Source organism: Myxocyprinus asiaticus, chromosome 37 (genome assembly GCF_019703515.2).
Source record: "Myxocyprinus asiaticus isolate MX2 ecotype Aquarium Trade chromosome 37, UBuf_Myxa_2, whole genome shotgun sequence".
NCBI classification, from domain to species: Eukaryota; Metazoa; Chordata; class Actinopteri; order Cypriniformes; family Catostomidae; genus Myxocyprinus; species Myxocyprinus asiaticus.
Window position 1 is genome coordinate 41573601 of NC_059380.1, and position 20619 is coordinate 41594219.

A 20619-nucleotide genomic window follows, 5' to 3' on the forward strand; every position below is an offset into this window, starting at 1 on the left:
AGCAGGTAGTTGAAATTTGGAATCCAATTCATTTTAATTTCATTAACTTTCCCAATCACAGATAAATGTAATGAAGCCCACCTGCCCACGTCGCTCGAAAACCTTTTTATTAACGGGTCAAAATTAACTCTGACTAAATCAGACAAATTTGCTGGGAATAAAATCCCCAAATACTTAATGCCCTGTTTGGGCCACTGGAAAGTGCCCGGCTGAAAAGCCGTTACCGGGCAGTACGCTGTCAGAGCCAAAGCTTCAGATTTAGACCAATTCACTTTGTATCCTGAGAACTTGGAAAAATAATTTATAATTCTGTGGAGGCAAGGCATAGATCTAGTGGGGTCAGAGACAAATAATAAAATATCATCTGCGTAAAGCAGAAGCTTATGCGCCACACCTCCTGCCACCACCCCTGGAAAATCATCCTCCTTTCTTATCGCGGCTGCTAATGGTTCCAGGGCAAGACAGAACAATAATGGGGAAAGAGGGCAACCCTGTCGAGTGCCCCTATTCAGAGTAAAATTATCTGAAATTAATCCATTTGTTTGTACCGCTGCTACAGGGTGTCTATAAAGTAACTTAATCCAACCAATAAATGTACTCCCGAACCCATACATTTCCAAAATCTTAAAAAGATAATCCCATTCTACAATATCAAACGCCTTTTCAGCGTCAAGTGAGATGGCAGCGACCGGAGATTGATCATTCACCACTGACCACATGATATTGATGAGACGCCTGATGTTATCAGAAGAGTTACGGCCCCGAATAAACCCCACCTGATCTATATGTATAAGAGATGTCATAACTTTACTTAACCGGTTAGCCAAAATTTTTGACAAAATTTTAACATCTAGCTGGATCGGGGAAATTGGACGGTAACTTACACTCGCTTGGATCTTTGTCCTTTTTAAGAATCAGAATGATCCGGGCTTGTGTCATGGTTGGAGGAAGATTTCCATTCTTTAATGATTCATTATAAACTTCTAACAAAAGTGGAGCCAGTTCTGCAGCATAAGATCTAAAAAATTCTGTGGCAAAACCATCTGGCCCCAGAGCCTTGCCAGTAGGTAAGGCCTTAATTACCACGTCAAGCTCCTCCAAGTTTATCTCAGAATCAAGAAATTTTTTTTGCTCAGTCGTCAGTTTAGGAAGTTTTAATGGTTCCACAAAATTTCTAATATCCTCATCAGCAGACGAAGATGTGGAACTATAAAGATCAATATAGAATTCTTTAAAAGGCATTATTAATATCAATGGCTGAGGTAAATATTTCACCACCAGCAGATTTCACTGAGGGAATGGTAGAAAAAGACTCTCTCTGCTTTATATATCTAGCCAAAAGCTTCCCTGCTTTGTCCCCCGACTCAAAGTATGACTGTCTTGCCCTGAATAACCAAAACTCCACTTTCCATGACAAAATAGTAATATATCTGTATTTCAATCGGGTCAGTTCTCCGAGGCCATCAGATGACATACGGCGCTTCAGCTCTGCCTCTGCACTTTTAATATTTCCTTCCAACTCCACGAGTTCTCGTGCTTTGTATTTTTTGGTAAATGAGGCATACTGTATGATCCGACCCCTAAGAACCGCCTTAAATGCCTCCCAAGCCACGCCCACAGAGGATACTGAGGACCAGTTGGTCTCCATATAAACATTGATTTCAGTCTTTAACATTTGTTGGAAATCAGGATTTTGCAAAAGGGATACATTAAAGCGCCAACTATTTGATTTCTTTTTCTCTGTGTATGCCAACACCTCTAAACTCACCAGAGCGTGATCTGAGACTAAGATGTTTCCAATTGAACAATCAACAACAGATGATATGAGGGATTTGGATATAAAAACAAAATCTATTCTAGAATAAATCTTATGGACTGATGAAAAAAAAATGTATAGTCCCTACCAGATGGGTTCAAAAGTCTCCAAATATCTGTAAGACCAAGATTTTTACACATCCTGTGAAGCGTCAGTGTTGCTCTAGGGGGCTTACACACTTTTGCTTCACTATGATCAAGGATTGAGTTCATCAAAAGATTAAAGTATCCTCCCAATATTATATCATGAGGGGTGCCAGCGGCTTGCAGCATCCCTTCAAGATCTATAAAAAAGCCCTGATCGTCAGCGTTAGGTGTGTAAATATTAGCCAAAATCAACCTTTGCCCCTGAATTTCTGCTAAAACAATAATGACTCTTCCTAATTTATCTTTAATCTGTTTGAGAAATTTGAATTGTAGATGTTTATTTATCAGTGTAATGAGTCCCCTGCTCTTACTTGAGCCAACACTAAAGAAAACATGTCCACCCCATATCTTCCCAAATTTTTCAGCTTCCTGTGGGGAAAGATGCATTTCCTGAAGAAACACTATATCATATTTCTTACGTTTAAGAAAAGAAATAACCTTCCTTCTTTTTATGGGGTGCCCCAACCCATTTACATTCCATGTGGAGAGAGATAATCCACTCATATTAACATCTGACATTTTGACATAAATAAATTGTGTCAAAAGCAAGATTACACAGACCACATTCCCCATTACTGCAACAATCAAACCCCGAAATTCCCCCCGAACAAAACAAACGGAAAAAAAGAAAAACGTGCGCATTAACCCCGCGCACAACAGCGCCAACTGACGTCAATCCCCCCAAACTCAGAAGGTCCATGCACACATATGAGAGCCCCCGCGACAACTTTGCCATCGGATTGCTCAAGTCCGGTGCTTCTGCACAAATTTTGTGTGGCAAAATTACATAACAGAAAATACTTTGTAAAACAGACCCCAGCCAACAGGCAGAATAAATACAAAGAACATGTAGATTCATTCACAGAACTGTCTCAAAGGTGTGTTCCTCCACAAAATGAACTCCAGCTGATATAAAGACGTTCAGTTTCCTCGGACAGACAAACAATAGTGTTCAGTGAGCCAGCTGATGAGTGCAGCAGATGACGTAATTCTTCTAATATCCCTTAAAAATACTCCACAAAAACAAACTCCAGCCAACAAGAGGCATAAGCACAAAGAACAAACAGATTCATCCACAACTGTCCCGAAGCAATGTTATTCCACAAAACAAACTCCAGCCGCTAGGCGGAACCAGCAGAAAAAGAAACGAAATGGGCATCCCGGTTCCTCTGAGGCAGCGCATAGAAAATAAAAAATACACCATGACTTACTCAGCCCGTCAGCTTTATAAAAGACGTCCTTTATGTGAGCATGTAGATATTTTGCAGTCATCCATAATGTCCATTCTCAATCCGGCCGGGAACTTCAGTGCAAAAAACGATCTTTTGTCAATGCAAAAGTTTCTTGAAGGAAGTGTCATTCCACAAAACAAACTCCAGCCGCTAGGTGAAGCCAACACAAAAAGAAACAAAAATGGTGCCCAGCTTCCTCAGACAATCGAGTCACTGAACAGCGAGTCAGTCCACTAACATAAGAAACATTAAATGGCTTACTCACTCCAATGTATTTATAAAGGAGAGTGCCTGGTTGAGACATGTAAATACTTTGCTGCCATCCTTGGTGTCTATTCTCAGTTTGGCCAGAAACATCAGTGCAAAAGTGATCTTCTGTTGATGTAAAAGTTTCTTACATTCCTTGAACCGATCGCGTTTCTCTCGTCGAATTCGCAAGAGATTGTTCCTGTTGTCCGGGAACAAGAAAATATTGCGATTCTTCCAAGAAAGCTTTCCTTTGTTCCTCGCCTGGCACAACATGAGATCTTTATCAGATGATCTCAGAAATTTGGCCAGAATTGATCGGGGCCTTCTTCCCTCAGCAGATCTGTGAGCCGGGACTCTGTGAGCTCACTCGATTTCCAGTTTATGGGCCTGTTATGTCGAGCAGACTCGGGAAGAGCTTATCTAGGAATTTCACCATATCCCTGCCCTCTTCATGCTAAGGAATTCCAACAATCCGTATATTGCTCCTTCGGCACATATTTTCGAGAAATTCCAGTTTTTTCAGAATGCATTCCAAGTCTGTTTTGGACACGGGCGGATTAGCGGATAATTCCCTTTCCGATGACTCCAGATAATCGATCCGTCTCTCAACATCTCTCACTCTTGTGACCAACTCTTTTGTTTCCATCGCCGTAATTGATCGATGTATTACAGCTTGATCCTCTAAATCAGCAACAACCTTCGTCAGCATCACCGAGATGTTGGACAGTTGACGCTGAATTTCGTCTTCCAACGTGCCATCAAAATCGAGTCCCCGGCTCGGAGTCCTGTCAGAGGCCTCAGCTTGAACACGTAAGTGTCTTTTAATGTCTCCAGAGTCTGAGGATTTTGACTTCTTTGCCATGTTTACCTCAAAGAGCAAATATGTTACTGGATGTATCGAATCTCACCAGATTATAACATGAAAATAATTTAAAAACTAGCAAAGTGCGCAGAGCTCGCAATCACACGTCTGCTTCTCGCATGGCATCACGTGTCCCTCTATGATTGGATTAACTGAATAAAATGTTTTATTTCTAGATTTTTAATCCTCTTCTAAAAATATAAGAAATATTCCAGCTCAGTCGACATAATTTGTATCATAATGTTGATCATAATTTATTGACTTCTATTGTAAGTGTCTCACTGGAACACACATTTGTGCTTTTATTAAAGAAAAGGAGGAATGAGTCGAAATTAATTTTTGTGGTAATCAACATTATGACACAAATTCTGTCGATTGAGCTTAACTTGTATTGAACCCGAAATATTCCTTTAATAATATCTTGCTGTGTAAATATTTCCTCGTCATATATTTGTCAACAGTATTAAAATCACACGGTGCTTATTTATCGTCACATCTTCATTGTTGTTAACAAAAACAAATCCCCTTCATCAATGAACATTTTGGTCAGTAATATTGTTGATGAGATTAACACTGTATGTATTATTTGTTTGTTTTTAATGGCATACAAGTGAACACGGCTATTTTCATGGCAAAAAACAAGATCACATACAATAAAAGTTAAAGCAATAAAAACTCTTTTCAGAAATGTCAGTTAAATAAAACAAGGAATATCCTCAAGGAATAAAAAACACCACAATCCAAGAAAATATGCTTAAGTGGCATAATCAGGTGGATCTTCGCATGATGTTAAACACATGTGAAAGTGGAGTGTCCTGACTGGCAGCAGGTGTACATAATCTGAAGATGATTCAGCTTGACACTCGTTCATGATATAAGAAATTGTGTGTGTGTGTGTGTGTGTGTGTGTGTAAACTTACACAGGTAAAACTGCAGTTCTGGGTCTTGAAGGTGAGAACTGATGAAATGTCTCAGAGCACCAACTGAATAAAAGACAGCAAACATCAGAAAACATTGAAAAATAGTCTGGAATAACAGAAGTCAGATCGGCTGTGCAATTTATTTTTCTAGATTTTGACATTGTATCGTGGAAAACAGAGCTGCAGTCCTTCAATCCAGAAGAGAATCAGCATTTATGAGCCCATTTCTAATTTCTAAAAGGGTTTTTACAATAGCAGTTTCCTATTTTTGAGTAAAATAAGGTCTGCGGTTAACATTACTCTGAGATACACATTTTGTTCAACAACATAAATTCACACAATCATGTGAGTATTGAATCAGTTGTGTTTATTATTATTTTTTAAAGCTGCTAACCAGTTCTGGGTCGACCAACAAGTGGACATCAAGACTGAACAGCTCGAGAGAGACAGACAGAGAGAGACAGAGAGAGAGAGAGAGACAGAGACAGACAGAGAGACAGAGAGAGAGAGTGCTCGATCAAGAGAGAGAGAGAGAGCGCTCGATCGAGAGAGAGAGAGAGAGACATGAAGTCTGACCAGTTTCTAGAGGTCTGAAGAACCCCTGCAGAACCTGCCGGTCTGGAAACTGGACTCTCAGCGCCACCTGAATCCATAGCGATAAAATAACTATATATCAACAGATATCCAGTTGGATAGAACTGATTTTATTACACTGCACTCTGGAGTACTCAATTCTGATTGGTCAATCAATATTTCTGAAAGTCTAACCTTTGGATATCTGTCCAACTTCTCCTTCATCTGAGCCTCCCTGAGAGATTTAGTCATGAGAGGAGCTTCCTCGAGTGCTCTCCTAACAGACAGAGAGACAGTTACCTCTACATGAAAATGTCTGGGACAAAATATGAAAGAATAGATATGTGCAGCATTTATCTGTAAAGCTATGGCATGTACACCTAAATGAATTAAATCATTTCTGAGCCGCTACCAACACCACAAACTTGACAAGAACCAGCAACACTTTTGACAGTCTTCACAGTGTTCTGACCTCTCACTCTTCAACTGAGCGAATCTCTTCCTGATGTCGTCCACGGTGACCTCAAAAAACTCGTCAGGGAGATCTCCGTCGTCATGGTGACGAGCTCCTGAGTCCAGATGGAAGACCAGCGGCTCCCTGTCAACCGGCTGAACAGAGCAATATTAAATAAATACAATACTGTGAGGAAAGAAGCATTGATATATTGATATAAATGATTATATTAACACTTTCAGCTCTATAAGGATTTTAATCGTGTGTTCACCTCCAGATATTCCTCTGTATTCTCCTCATCTGTTACAGCTGGTTTGGCATTCACTGATCTCTGAATGAAAACATAAAAAACATGTGAAAACATGAAAACAGGTGTTTCACGTCAAAGCTCTTACTATACTGTGTATTTTAGCACAGCTGGAACATTGTATCAGCCAATCAGCATCCAGGACTGCAAGTATCAGTTAAAAAAAAAAAAAAAAGCGTGTCAGAATGGAGACCAAACAAAAGACGTATGGAAAATATATCAGTATAAGACGAAAAAAAAAAAAAAACAACCTGTGCGTGTGGTGTATGCATGTGTGGCTGTCTGATAGGATATTAAATGCACACCATCTATCTGTCTCTCTAAACAAATCTACAACAGAGAAACATTCAAAACAAACACAAACATGAAAGAAGGACAAAAAATAAAGATAAAAATGGAACAGACAGACAGATGAACGGACAGACAGACAGATCAACAGACAGACAGACAGACAGACAGTCAGATATAGAGACAGACAGACAAACGGACAGGTGGACAAACACAAACATGAAAGAAGGACGAAAAATAAAGATAAAAATGGAACAGACAGACAGTCGAACAGACAAACAGACAGATGGACAGACAGATATAGAGACAGTCAGATATAGAGACAGTCATACAAGCGGACGGATGGACAAACACAAACATGAAAGGAGGATGAAAAAATATGGAACAGACAGATGGACGGACAGGACAGACAGATTTATAGACAGACAGACAGACAAATATATAGATGGACAGACAAACATGAAAGAAGGATGAAAAATAAAGATGAAAATGGAACAGACATACAGACGGATGGAAGGACAGACAGAGACAGAAAGATATATAGACAGACAGACAGACAGACACAGAGACGGACGGACAAACTTGAAAAAAGGACGAAAAATAAAGATGAAAACGGAACAGACACACTGACAGATGGAAGGACAAACAGGCAGATGGACAAGACAGACGGAAAGTAAAGATGAAAATGGAACAGACATATGGATGGACAGACAGACAGATATATAGAAAGACAGACAGACAGATATATAGACAGGTGAACAAACACAAACATTAAGGAAGGACAAAAATAAAGATGAAAACAGAACAGACAGATGGATAGATGGTCAGAACGATAGATGGATAGACCAACAGACAAACTCACTTTGACTTCATGGCTCGGTTTGGGTTTTTTGGCTTTGGGTGGGCTGCTGGTCACAGATGAAGTCCATGATGTGGAAGTCTTCAGTCCAGTCGCCGCCGGTCCCCCCAGACGCTGACCACTTCCTGAAAATGGCACAAAGGTAATGGCCGTGGCTGAGTGGGCGGGGCCGTGGCACTGCTGGGACGTCCCGGGTTGCTCTTCGTCATCTTGTGGCATTAGTTTGGACTGTTGTTCCTGATCTCTGATTTTGGGTCGCACTGCCTGCTCTTGGCCTTTGTTAGGCTCCTCCTCTTCCTGCTTGACAGGATATGGCTGGATCACAGTGACCACAGAGGGTGGAGATGGGGATTCCGTGGCAACAGGAGCAGGTGCGGTCTCCTCTCGCTGATCAGGAAGGGCGGTTTTGACAGCAGTTGATGGTTCCGGTGGAGCAAGCTTTGAGACGGGTGCTTTGGCAACAGCCACCATTGGCGTAGCAGCCGCATCCTCGGGCTCCCCTAAATCCGAGGTGCTGCTGCCTTTTTGCACATATCTAATGCAAAGAGACAAACCCATCATCGTTATAATGATCTTGAGATGCACCGTTTCACAATTTCTGGGTTGATAATGCTAACTGGTAATAAAAGATTGTGGCGGCCGATCACAATAACCGATCATTCTACTTTTTGTGTTTGAACCCTTTCAACTGGAGCAGACAGCTAATTATGAGGTCATGAGAATGGCTAGGTCTTTCGTGCACATTACAAAAGCAAAAACAATGGTGCAAGCAAAAATGTCAATTATTGGTTAAATTTATCGGCAATACTCCATTATCATTATCAATAATAGTCATTTAGTTTGAGTTATCAGCTAACAATATATCATCCACCTCTTTAATGATCACATGACATTGGTAAGAGCTCACCGTATGATGGCACTTCCTCCGGTGAGACCCAAAGACTTTAGAGTGGTTTTCTTCAGCACATCCTCACCACTGATCTGACCACAAGACAACAAATACTTCATCATGAACGTCAACATGGCACGGCATTCACAACCCATTTTACTTTTGTAATGTGATGTATTTCTGAATATTCAAAAAGGTAAAAATGTAGGGCCAGACGTGTATTTAGAAAGTAAACAGGGTACATTTTAATATCATGTTGACTTAATGATGAACTAGAGTAATGCTGCAACTAATGATTATTTTGATAATCGATGAATCTGCTGATTATTTTTTAGATTAATAGGAAATCTGATTTTAATTCCTGTATTTTATTAAAAACACATTATTTTTTATCTATGTTTATGACTGTATGATATACATTGTGCACATAAAACTTTTAAAATATAAATATAACAATATAAATTCCATAGTTTGGAAGCATCAGGACAATTTAAACCATTTAATTATAAATTTCAGAAAATAAAACCACAATCTAACCTATAAGAGGAATGTTCTGCAGGCACACACACATCCCCTCCTCTGAACATAGTATCAAGTTTCTGTAGCCTGATGTTTTTATTCTATAAATATAAGGGTAATAATTCCATTACATTTACTGTTCTTATAAGATATAATTTCTTGCACTCTATACAGGATTTCATCAAACTGCATATTTTAATCTAAATGTTTGTGCTCCCTTTCTCTGTTGCGATCAGTTTGATTGACGCGTATGAAGTCTAGTTTAATGGTCAAGACAAATGGTTTTGAGAAATGGAAATACACACATGACATATAAATTATAATACACAGAAAATATCAGTAAAATGTAAGTTATGCACTGGAGAGATACAACTTATTAAACACCACAATCTACCACCCCTGGAGTTCGCTAGTTCGAATCCCAGGGTGTGCTGAGTGACTACAGCCAGATCTCCTAAGCAACCAAATTGGCCCTATTGCTAGGGAGGGTAGAGTCACATGGGGTAAACTCCTCGTGGTCGCTATAATCTGGTTTGTTCTCGGTGGGGCGCGTGGTGAGTTGAGCGTGGTTGCCGCGGTGGATGGCGTGAAGCCTCCACACGTGCTATGTCTCCGTGGCAACTCGCTCAACAAGCCACGTGATAAGATGCGCGGGTTGACTGTCTCAGACGTGGAGACAACTGAGATTCGTCCTCCGCCACCCAGACTAAGGCGAATCACTATGCGACCACGAGGACTTACAGCGCATTGGGAATTGGGCATTCCAAATTGGGAGAAAAAGGGGAAAAATCCCAAAAAAAACAAGAAAAAAAAACAAAAACACCACAATCAATCTGTTAACACACCTGAAGCAGCAACTGGCCCACATTAAACTGTGCGCTTAGTATCTTCTATGAACCTATTCTATTTCCCCTTCAACTCATCTTTTCAAATGGGTTTTATCATCCAAATGCATTTTTCACTAAAGTGACATCACCGAAGGAGCTTCTCCATGCATGCCGCATATATGAATAACTGCCTGCATGAATAACTGATAATGAATCGAAATTCGTTGTCAATTATTTTCATTATCGATTATTTGTTGCAGCAGTAAACCAGAGAGAGAGAGACACAGAGACAGAGACTGTCCTACCTCATCTCTCATGTAAACACACACTGGTGTGAGTCCCAACACCTCAAGCTCAGACGTCCTGTGAAAATGAAACAAATCAAAATATCTGTCACGAAGAAAACACAAGCACTGAGTCTGTTGTATGACATGTAGGAAACAAGAACACATGTGTAGCATTTCACAAGTGTATTATATGTGTATATATACTACAATATATATGTATATATACACATAAGCCTTCACATGCAGTCATCTTGCATCGGGGCAATAGTTTTTGTGCTCCCTGGATTCTGCCCCTACATGCACCCCTGCCAGTTAAAAAAAAAATCAATAATTTAGTCATTTACATTTAGTCAATTAGCAGACGCTTTTATCCAAAGCGACTTACAAATGAGACACAACAAGCAATTTGTCATACAAAGTTTAACAACATCTGCAGCACAGGACTGCCAAGTTCTCACAGTGGCTGGAGAGGTAAAGATGCTAGCACATAAGAAAGAGACAGACAAGGATTTATTTAGTTTTTTGTTTTGTACATTAAGTGCAGGTTAAGTGCAATTAGTGTGGGTTGGTTAAGTGCTCATGGAACAGATGTGTTTTCAGCTGGTTCTTGAATGTTGAAATGGTTCAGTCATGGACAAGGCAGAGTATGTGAACCAGGGGGAGGAGTCTGAAGGAGCTGAGGGTGGGGTGTGTTACAACAGAAAAAGTGATCTGTGAGGCAAAGGGGGAGTGGTCTGTGATGAAAAGGGGAGGGACTGGGATAGCAGTGGGTGGGGTCTGTGAGTACAGGGGGAGTGGTTTGATAAAAAAAGTGTGAGTGGTCTGTGTGAGCAGGGGGAGTGGTCTAAGATGATAGGGGAGTGGTCTGAGAAAGCAGTGGGAGGGGTCTGTGAGAAGAGGAGGAGTGGTCTATAAGGGTAAGGATAGTAGTCGGATGGGATCTGCAAGAACGGGTGAGTGGTCTGGAAAAACAGTGGGAGGGGCCTGTTAGAGCACAGGTGTGGTTTGGGATAGGAGTAGGAGGGGTCTGTTAGAACAGGTGGAGTGGTCCGGTATAGCAGTGGGAGGAGTTTGTGAGAACAGGGGCAGTGGTCTATGAGGGTAAGGATAGCAGTGGGATACCACCACTTTCTCCGCAAGAAAGAAGTTGTAGTGGTCTGGGATAGTAGTGGGAGGGGCCAGTTGGAGCAGGGGATGTGATTCGGGAAAGGAGTGTGAGGGGTCTGCAAGAACAGAGGAGTGGTCTGGAAAAACATTAGGTGTTTTCGACTTGAACTGCATCTCGATTTACCGATTGGTGAGATTTGCCGGTTGCAGTCGGGGGAGGAGTTGAAAAGAGGGCCATCAAGCCAGAAATTTTTGTGCTTCCCGTCACGTGCAGACCCTACATCAGTCACGGCATATCGTGCAAAGTTTGTTTTCTTTATTGCAGACAATCGTGGAATTCAGATGCTTGAATTTTACATATAAGCAGAAACATTCATTTGAAAGTGCCAGCTGTGTGTACAAAAAGTCCAATAAAAGCCTTTATTATTTTAATACCAATAATGGAGTCAGTATTTTTCATCTTTTTGAATGTTTTTTATAAATAAACATGATATTGCTATGACAAACATAATGTAAAATTATATAAACATGAAGTACTCTTATAAAAACACGGATTTGTGAGAGTTCTCGCCGATTTGGGGGTGTCAGAATAAACACCTTGGTATTGGCATACTACCACACTACTCTTATTTCTGCCATAGACTGACAACAGAAGTAGTAAGAGTAGTATGTGAAGTATGCCACTGAGAACACAGCCCATGAAACACTCGTCATCACTGTCATGTTGTAAGTCTGGCCAATCCTGAATAAGCTGTGTTGTCATCAGAGCTTGTGCAGCTCCTCTGGAGCAACTGCGGTGGCTGAGCCAGCTGGCTGCTCTCGAATCGCTCTTGCGGTACTTTGATGGCATACTTCATGATGCCGTCTCAAGTCAGACAAAATTTCTAACCGACATGCACTGCTTCAAGTCCAGTGCCGATCGGTCTGCACAGCACTGCATGAAGTCGAACACACCTAATGGTAGGTGTCTGTGAGCACATGGGGAGTGATCTATGAGAGTAAGGATAGTAGGATGGTGTCTGAAATAATGGGGGAGTGGTCTATATAAAAGTGGGAGGGGCCTGTTGGAGCAGGAGGGGTGGTTTGGGATATGAGTGGGAGGGGTTTGTGAGAACAGGGGAGTGGTCTAAGAGGATAAGGATAGTAGGATGGTGTCTGAATGAATGGGGGAGTGGTCTGTATAACAGCGGGAGGGGCCTGTTGGAGCAGGAGGGGTGGTTTGGGATATGAGTGGGAGGGGTTTGTGAGAACAGGGGGAGTGGTCTGGGATAGCAGTGGGAGGGGTCTGTAGGAGCATGGGAAGGATTTTAAAGATCTTGGCAGTGGTGCTGAACGCTCGTAAAAGGACCCGCTGAGCATTCAGTTCAAAGGAGCTGGCCACATTCACAAACCACAGCAGGGAACTTGATTCTGTTCAAGAGGAATGCCTCAGAGGTTTCTTGATTAAATCAATATAAACTCCCACAAAAATGAACACATACACACATTAAAACATAATCTTTGATTATTTACCGTCTACACAAACAATAAACAAACACAAATAAACTTTAACACACAAACACAGCAGTCAGCACACCTGGTTTGGGGAAAGTGTGTCAGTAAATCCCATAAAGTCTGTCCACTGCAGAAAGAGCCCTGAAGACGAGACCCATCGCCCAACTGCAGAGCGATCCGAACCTGAAATACACAACTTACAGTATTATATAACAAAGACAAAAGACATATTTTTGTTAACTACAATAAAAAATTCAAAAAGGAGTTTGCAAAAGTAGCTAATCTGAAACTAATGTATAAATGTACAGAAAAGGAAAAAAAAGACTGGCTTTAGTTTTCCTATTTTAATCAATGTTGGTCCGATTTAGTAATTAATCTCCCCAAATTGATTTTTGACTATCAGTGTATTTTGTGAAAAAATAAGACAGCAACGGTACGTTTTACTGACATGTAAAACAACCAACCACAGTTCACCTTTTATGCATGGCGTTCTTTTAAACATGCAATACAGCGCAACAGTGCCAGCCCACTTTTTCAGCCGTCTTGGTTCCAGAAGTATTTTTCCCGTAAATTTCTTCCAGTGATTTCATAAAATCCTTCATAAAAGAGTTGTGTGCCATGAACCAAAGCAACCAGCTCCGAGGTGAATCACAACATTACAAACTTTGATTTGAAGCAAAAACGTGTTCGAAATTTGGACAAAAAGGCAGCAATGACGTAACTGAATACAAAGCAATGGAAAATTATAAAACTATCAATTTTAATTTGTTTATTTTAAGTATAGAAACAAGTTTACGTTTATTGAGAAATATTCCGATATACAGTATACAGTACAAATATATCAGTAGTTATATCAAATATATAGATCGTTTGTGTCATTCACAGTGCATCATGGGAGTAGGCGGTCTCTTCTGGACTTGTTTGGCAGGTTTTCTTGGCTGCAGTTCTCTGATTGGTGGATCTTTCTTTTCAGGATCATGGGTAGTGTAGTTGTTCACCAGGAAATCCACTATCAAACACGGTTTTCAAACAATGAAGTTGAAATAACATGGACTAATGTCTTATTTACCATCGTATAATGACCTCAGAGCTCACGGTAGGTCTATCTTTAAAGGTTTAGAAGTTATCGTTGAAAATCAATTAGTCTACGGAACAAATGAATGGGATTTTTACTTCCTGAACAAGATTGTTGCTCTCTTTTAATGACACAATAAAAAACTCAAGCAGCAAAATGGTAACAGCGAATAATGGCGCAGTTGTCTATGTTAATCGTTAAGAGACTTGTTTAGATTTTCAAAAGGGCCTCAAACAAAACTTTTGAACATATTTCAAAGATTCTGTACTGTCAAATTCGAAAGCTTTGGCAAATTCTGCGAAAGTTGTTCTCTGAAGCGTGCCGTCTGACACAAGATCTGTGCAAATTCAATCTGGAGATGCCAGAGTGATTGGAGTGAAATTATAATAACCCTGCTCTGGCCTGAAATCTTCTGTAGCTTCCAATAAGAGTTAAAACTTGAAAAAAGCCTGTGGGAGAAGCCTGTAATTGTGTGGAAGTATGTGAGGCAGATCCAGGCAGCGCATCAAGGCCGTGTTTTTGTACGATCAGAACCGCAAAGTAACACACAGCCGCACTTGGACACCAGCGAGCATTCTTCCTGAAACATGAGCGAGAACGGCCGTTAAATGTTGGCGGGAAGATGCGAATGGTGCTTTACGAGCGCCGGTCATTAATCATTTGCCTTGATCTTTCAATCAAGCAAGAACATTTTCCTTTCATCTGCAGTTCCAGCTACAAACACACTAAACATGCTCGTCTCTCTCATACGTTTCAGCGGTATAAACACATTCTTGTGAATCTGTAAAACACAGCAGATGGGAACAAGGCTGCATCTGCATGTTTGTGCCAAACACATGCTTTATACATGCATCACGGACAGCATGTTTTGTGTTAAGATGTGGGTGACCCGTTTGGCACGCATGGAAAACATGGGGCAGGACTGATGATGTCATTGATTGCTGGCCCACCGCAGGGTGACCTCTTCTCTCTTATTGTTTAAAAATCAAAACATCTTACAGATTCTGTAAGAGGTGTGTAAACTTATGAGCACAACTGTATGATGTTTTATAGAACCCACGTCCTGTGAACTCACTAACCATCAAAGGTACCATCTCTGATCTGCTCGTACATCACACACAGAGTAAATAAAAGCGTGACAGGGAGGAAACATTGTTTATATATGCTGCTTGTTTATCTCCACTGTAAACAACACCGATCAATTGAAATGAAAAGAAACAGGAGGAGAGCTCAAGGCTTTATGTTATATAAGCATATGATCTTTTGATGTTCATTTAGAGTTTATAAAAAAGTTCAGGATCAAAAATCTGATTGGATAAGTCACGTTCAAAGACATATAACGTAAGTAGTTGTTCCCCCCTTAATGTGGTTGTCGGTTAATGCTTATTAACAGAAAATAATGAAATTACACAAATCAGGATTTTAAAATGTACTTAGATATGTCCCAAAGTTTGGTAGCAGGGTGGCAAAAACTGTAAACATATTTCAAAAATGAATGTAAACTAAACAGCTAATTTATTTCGCTTGACCTGATAAAGTCATTTTTCACAGATACTTTATTAGAAAAGAAAAACATTGACGTTCACGTCACAGAGCGAGAGTGCTCCACTAATATAAACCAGAACTTCTCTGCAGCAATTAATTGTAAAGAAACAAAAAGGTTTGTTTTCATTGTCCTTTATTAAACTGTAATGCCGTGCTCAGCCTCTCTAACTTTTCTGCCAATAATACAGGGATTTTTAGGATCTAAATGTGTCACACAAACTCCTCTATAAACACACAGATCACACACCGTACTGTCTGCTGCTGTCTGCTGCCGTGAGCGTGGCACGACCTCCAGTTTGGCATTATTTGGCAGACTGGCAAACCTCCACTGTAGAGTCAGATCCAGAACGTTCCTTTGAAACCTGCAGACAAAGAGAGAAATCACACAGACAATGAGCTGTGAACCACACAAACACCACAATAACACACACATTCTGCATAAATGCAGTAGTGTTTATTATTACCCAAATTCATATGAGTTACTAATAACAACCCTTATTACAGAAAAATGCTTGTTTTTCTGGTGTCATGCATGAAAACATTAAAATCAAACTTAAATTATTCTCATTTCAAGAAACACAACAATGATGTTGAATTTACATTTCATGAAATATTTTCAGGTTAAACTCACTTGAGTCCAAGTTCATCTGGATTAAAGCCGTGTTTCTTACACACATCTTCAAGTACCTGCAGATTTAAACATCTCAACATTCATTTCACTTCAATTAAACTCATCATTCTGATACCTAGACAGTGTTTGGAGGTTTTGCATGTGTATTTAGAGTCAGCAGTACTCTTTAATAAAAATAGGACATATTCTGAACTATTCTTGGAGTACTGTTTGTACTTTTCTAGAGTCTCTTCTCAAAAATGTATGATGTATTACATAAACGGACATAACCAATTTGAAAGGTAGGTGGTTTACTAGAGTTTGAGACAGAGTCAATACATCAGTCCATTTGGGGGGCCTGGGTAGTTCAGTGGTAAAGACGCTGACTACCACCCCTGGAGTCACGAGTTCAAATCCAGGGTGTGCTGAGTGACTCCAGTCAGGTCTCCTAAGCAACCAAATCGGCGCGGTTGTGGAGGTAGAGTCACATGGGGTAACCTCCTCGTGGTCACTATAATGTGGTTCTCGCTCTCAATGGGGCGTGTGGTGAGTTGTGCGTGGATGCCGCGGAGAATAGCATGAAGCCTCCACACGCGCTAGGTCTCCACGGTAACGCGCTCAACAAGTCATGTGATAAGATGTGCGGATTGACGGTCTCAGACGCGGAGGCAACTGAGATTCATCCTCCGCCACCCGGATTGAGGCAAGTCACTACGCCACCACGAGGACTTAGAGCGCATTGGGAATTCCAAATTGGGGAGAAAAAAAAAATCAGTCCGTTTGAGTGGAAATGATAAAGAAAAAATTACCAAAAAACACAACGGTACAGTGATCAGAAATTAACAGGCCTTTGGGGCAAAAAATGCTCCCAAAATTAAAAATGTGGGGGCTTGAGTTCTCCTGTATTTGAATTGTAACATCTGATATATTTCTGCATATTCTATTCTAGGCCTAGGTATACAGTTAAAGTCAGAAGTTTACATACACTTTAGCCAAATACATTTAAACTCAGTTTTTCACCATTCCTGACATTTAATCATAGAAAACATTCCCTGTCTTAGGTCAGTTAGGATCACTACTTTATTTTAAGAATGTGAAATGTCAGAATAATAGTAGAGAGAATGATTTATTTCAGCTTTTATTTCTTTCATCACATTCCCAGTGGGTCAGAAGTTTACATACACTTTGTTAGTATTTGGTAGCATTGCCTTTAAATTGTTTAACTTGGATCAAATGTTTTGTGTATCCTTCCACAAGCTTCTCACAATAAGTTGCTGGAATTTTGGCCCATTCCTCCAGACAGAACTGGTGTAACTGAGTCAGGTTTGTAGGCCTCCTTGCTCACACACGCTTTTTCAGTTCTGCCCACAAATGTTCTATCAGATTGAGGTCAGGGCTTTGTGATGGCCACTCCAATACCTTGACTTTGTTGTACTTAAGCCATTTTGCCACAACTTTGGAGGTATGCTTGGGGTCATTGTCCATTTGGAAGACCCATTTGCGACCGAGCTTTAACTTCCTGTCTGATGTCTTGAGATGTTGCTTCAATATATCCACAAAATTTTCTTTCCTCATGATGCTATCTATTTTGTGAAGTGCACCAGTCCCTCCTGCAGCAAAGCACCCCCACAACATGATGCTGCCACCCCCATGCTTCACGGTTGGGATGGTGTTCTTTGGCTTACAAGCCTCACCCTTTTTCCTCCAAACATAACGATGGTCATTATGGCCAAAGAGACCAGAGGTTTCATCAGACCAGAGGACGTTTCTCCACAAAGTAAGATCTTTGTCCCCATGTGCACTTGCAAACTGTAGTCTGGCTTTTTTATGGTGGTTTTGGAGCAGTGGCTTCTTCCTTGCTAAGCAGCCTTTCAGGTTATGCCGATATAGGAATCGTTTTACTGTGGATATAGATACTCGTCTACCTGTTTCCTCCAGCATCTTCACAAGGTCCTTTGCTGTTGTTCTGGGATTGATTTGCACTTTTCGCACCAAACTACGTTCATCTCTAGGAGACAGAATGAGTCTCCTTCCTGAGCGGTATGATGGCTGTGTGGTCTCATGGTGTTTATAATTGCGTACTATTGTTTGTACAGATGAACGTGGTACCTTCAGGTGTTTGGAAATTGCTTCCAAGGATGAACCAGACTTGTGGAGGTCCACAATTTTTTTTCTGAGGTCTTGGCTGATTTCTATAGATTGTGATATAGTAAATTAATTGTGTCAATGGAACTGTGATATAGTCAATTAAAAGTTAAACAATCTGTCTGTAAACAGTTGTTGGAAAAATTACTCGTGTCATGCACAAAGTAGATGTCCTAAACAACTTGCCAAAACTATAGTTTGCTAATATTAAATCTGTGGAGTGGTTAAAAAATGAGTTTTAATGACTTACACCTAAGTGTATATAAACTTCTGACTTCAACGGTACACATTATTGCATAAAACATAATATATTATTACTCATATTGGGAACATTTGTTTATAAATAGATTAAATGGAAGAATTTGACATTTTTGAATATGATTACAAAACATAATAGTAAAAAAAACAAAACAACAACAAAAAAAAAAAAACACTGAAAAAAATCAAACCCAGGGGGCAAATATTGCCACTTAATGAAAAAGCTAAAGAATAATGTCACCATTGTACAAAACTGAAACATGTTAAAGTACTTTGGTAATCGTTTGTTAAGTGTCTTGCTACCAAATTAACGGGTTCATTGGCCGTGGCTCAAAACACAGTCAGCAAAGCTCTCCCTACCTAGACAGAACAGCAAAATAGAACCATAGTATTATTAGCAGAATGCAGTACTCCAGTTCCCTTTAATACTTCCTTATAAAGCATAATTTCTTATTTCAGGCTTCTACAAGAAATGAAACACTGTATTTGTAGGTGAATGATGATGTGGTGTGTTTTGGCAGCAGATCGCGTTTATATTTGCTTCCACGTGAAGCGCTTCAGTGAAACAGATCTAAATTAAATAAAGATGTGTGCTGATTAAAGTCAGTGTTACCTGCAGCAGCGGTGTGTTTGGAGACACTTTCACTGTTTGTCTTCTTCCATTGGGAGTCAACACTGACACAGCTGCACTACTCGCCGCCATGACACTCTGTGACGTCACCGCGTTTGTTTGGCAAAACTGTGTGCGTCACTTCAAAATGAGCCGGTGGAAGAAGTTGGAGAGAATAAAATGTTTGGATTTGGTATATTATTTTTTTGACCATTTCGTTATTTTGCTTATATTTTCGTTTCGTTTGAAGTGTAATTTGAATTTAGAAATATTTTTGGTTTATTTTTTTCGTGTTTCAATAAATGAATTAAATTGTTCAAAATCGAAATCAACCGGAACAAGTGAAGTGTGTGCCGAATCCGATACTATCACTACTAATACTAGCCATGATTTGTGCATCAGTAGATGAAAATGATTAATAATACTTTCTATATAATTTAACGGAGCTTACTTCAAATCCTGACGAGAATCACATTTTATAAGCATAAAAGGAGCGTGTCCATATTTGTATTCTCCTAATTCATTGCATACAGTCCATTTACACAACCCAATTTTTTTTTTTTTTTTTAACCCCCTTTTCTCCCCAATTTGGAATGCCCAATTCCCACTACTTAGTAGATCCTCGTGGTGGCGCGGTTACTCAGACCGTCAATCCACACATCTTATCACGTGACTCGTTGTGCATGACACCGCGGAGACTCACAGCATGTGGAGACTCATGCTACTCTCCACGATCAACTTACCACACGCCCCATTGAGAGCGAGAACCACTAAATGAGACAAAGAGGAGGTTACCCCATGTGACTCTACCCTCCCTAGAAACCGGGACAATTTGGTTGCTTAGGAGACCTGGCTGGAGTCACTCAGCACGCCCTGGATTTGAACTTGTGACTCCAGGGGTGATAGTCAGCGTCAATACTCGCTACCTAGGCCGCTCTTACACAACCAACTTATGAATGTGCTGTCTTTGTTTATATCTCTGGTGCTTAAGGGGATGAACTTTATAATAGGATGCAGATGCCGCAATAACCAGAGAAAAACATCAGAATTAATCAAGCCCATTAGTGCAATGCGTGCATGATTTCGCCAAACCCACTTGCGCCTAGACTTAGTGCATGCTTGCACAAATATTCTTATATTTTTAAGAAAAAACTGTGTTGATATTTATATTAAACTCCAGTTCGAGCTTGATGCCAGTGAATTATGTTCATTAGAACTGCTGTTCATTACATCATAAATGTAAAACATTCTCAAAGTCATTCTGAAGCACGTGTCATGTCACATCTGAAAGGATTGCTCAGAAAGAATTTAACCACTAAGTTCACAAACTGATCTGTTATTGAGCCACAAAAATGTAGAAGCTCCTACATGTTTCAGACAGACAGAAAAACAGACAGACAGAGATAAATAGATAGATAAGTCTGAACTCTGAATGTCTCTTTTGAAGTTCTGCAGATTTTACTGCAGGGGTGCAGCAGCTGGGGAGGACATGGGTGACACGTCCCCCGCACTCTTTAAAAAAGGTGATTTGATCCCCCACGCTTTTC

The 20619-nt window shown here is 40.3% G+C and overlaps 1 protein-coding gene across 1 annotated transcript in view; it reads right to left on the reverse strand.

Moving 5' to 3' along the window:
* LOC127428116 (tether containing UBX domain for GLUT4-like) overlaps positions 1-19180 on the reverse strand; it is a 32320-nt gene extending 13140 nt beyond the window's left edge. Inside the window, exons 1-12 of the mRNA XM_051676205.1 lie at positions 19076-19180; positions 16081-16136; positions 15697-15811; positions 12912-13012; positions 10247-10304; positions 8614-8687; positions 7710-8241; positions 6524-6583; positions 6271-6407; positions 5994-6075; positions 5802-5868; positions 5226-5288 (exon numbers count right to left, since the gene is read on the reverse strand). Of these exons, the coding sequence (XP_051532165.1) occupies positions 5226-5288; positions 5802-5868; positions 5994-6075; positions 6271-6407; positions 6524-6583; positions 7710-8241; positions 8614-8687; positions 10247-10304; positions 12912-13012; positions 15697-15811; positions 16081-16136; positions 19076-19165 (1435 nt within the window). The 5' untranslated portion in view covers positions 19166-19180. The remainder of the gene's footprint in view (positions 1-5225; positions 5289-5801; positions 5869-5993; positions 6076-6270; positions 6408-6523; positions 6584-7709; positions 8242-8613; positions 8688-10246; positions 10305-12911; positions 13013-15696; positions 15812-16080; positions 16137-19075) is intronic.
* Positions 19181-20619: the final 1439 nt, after the last annotated feature.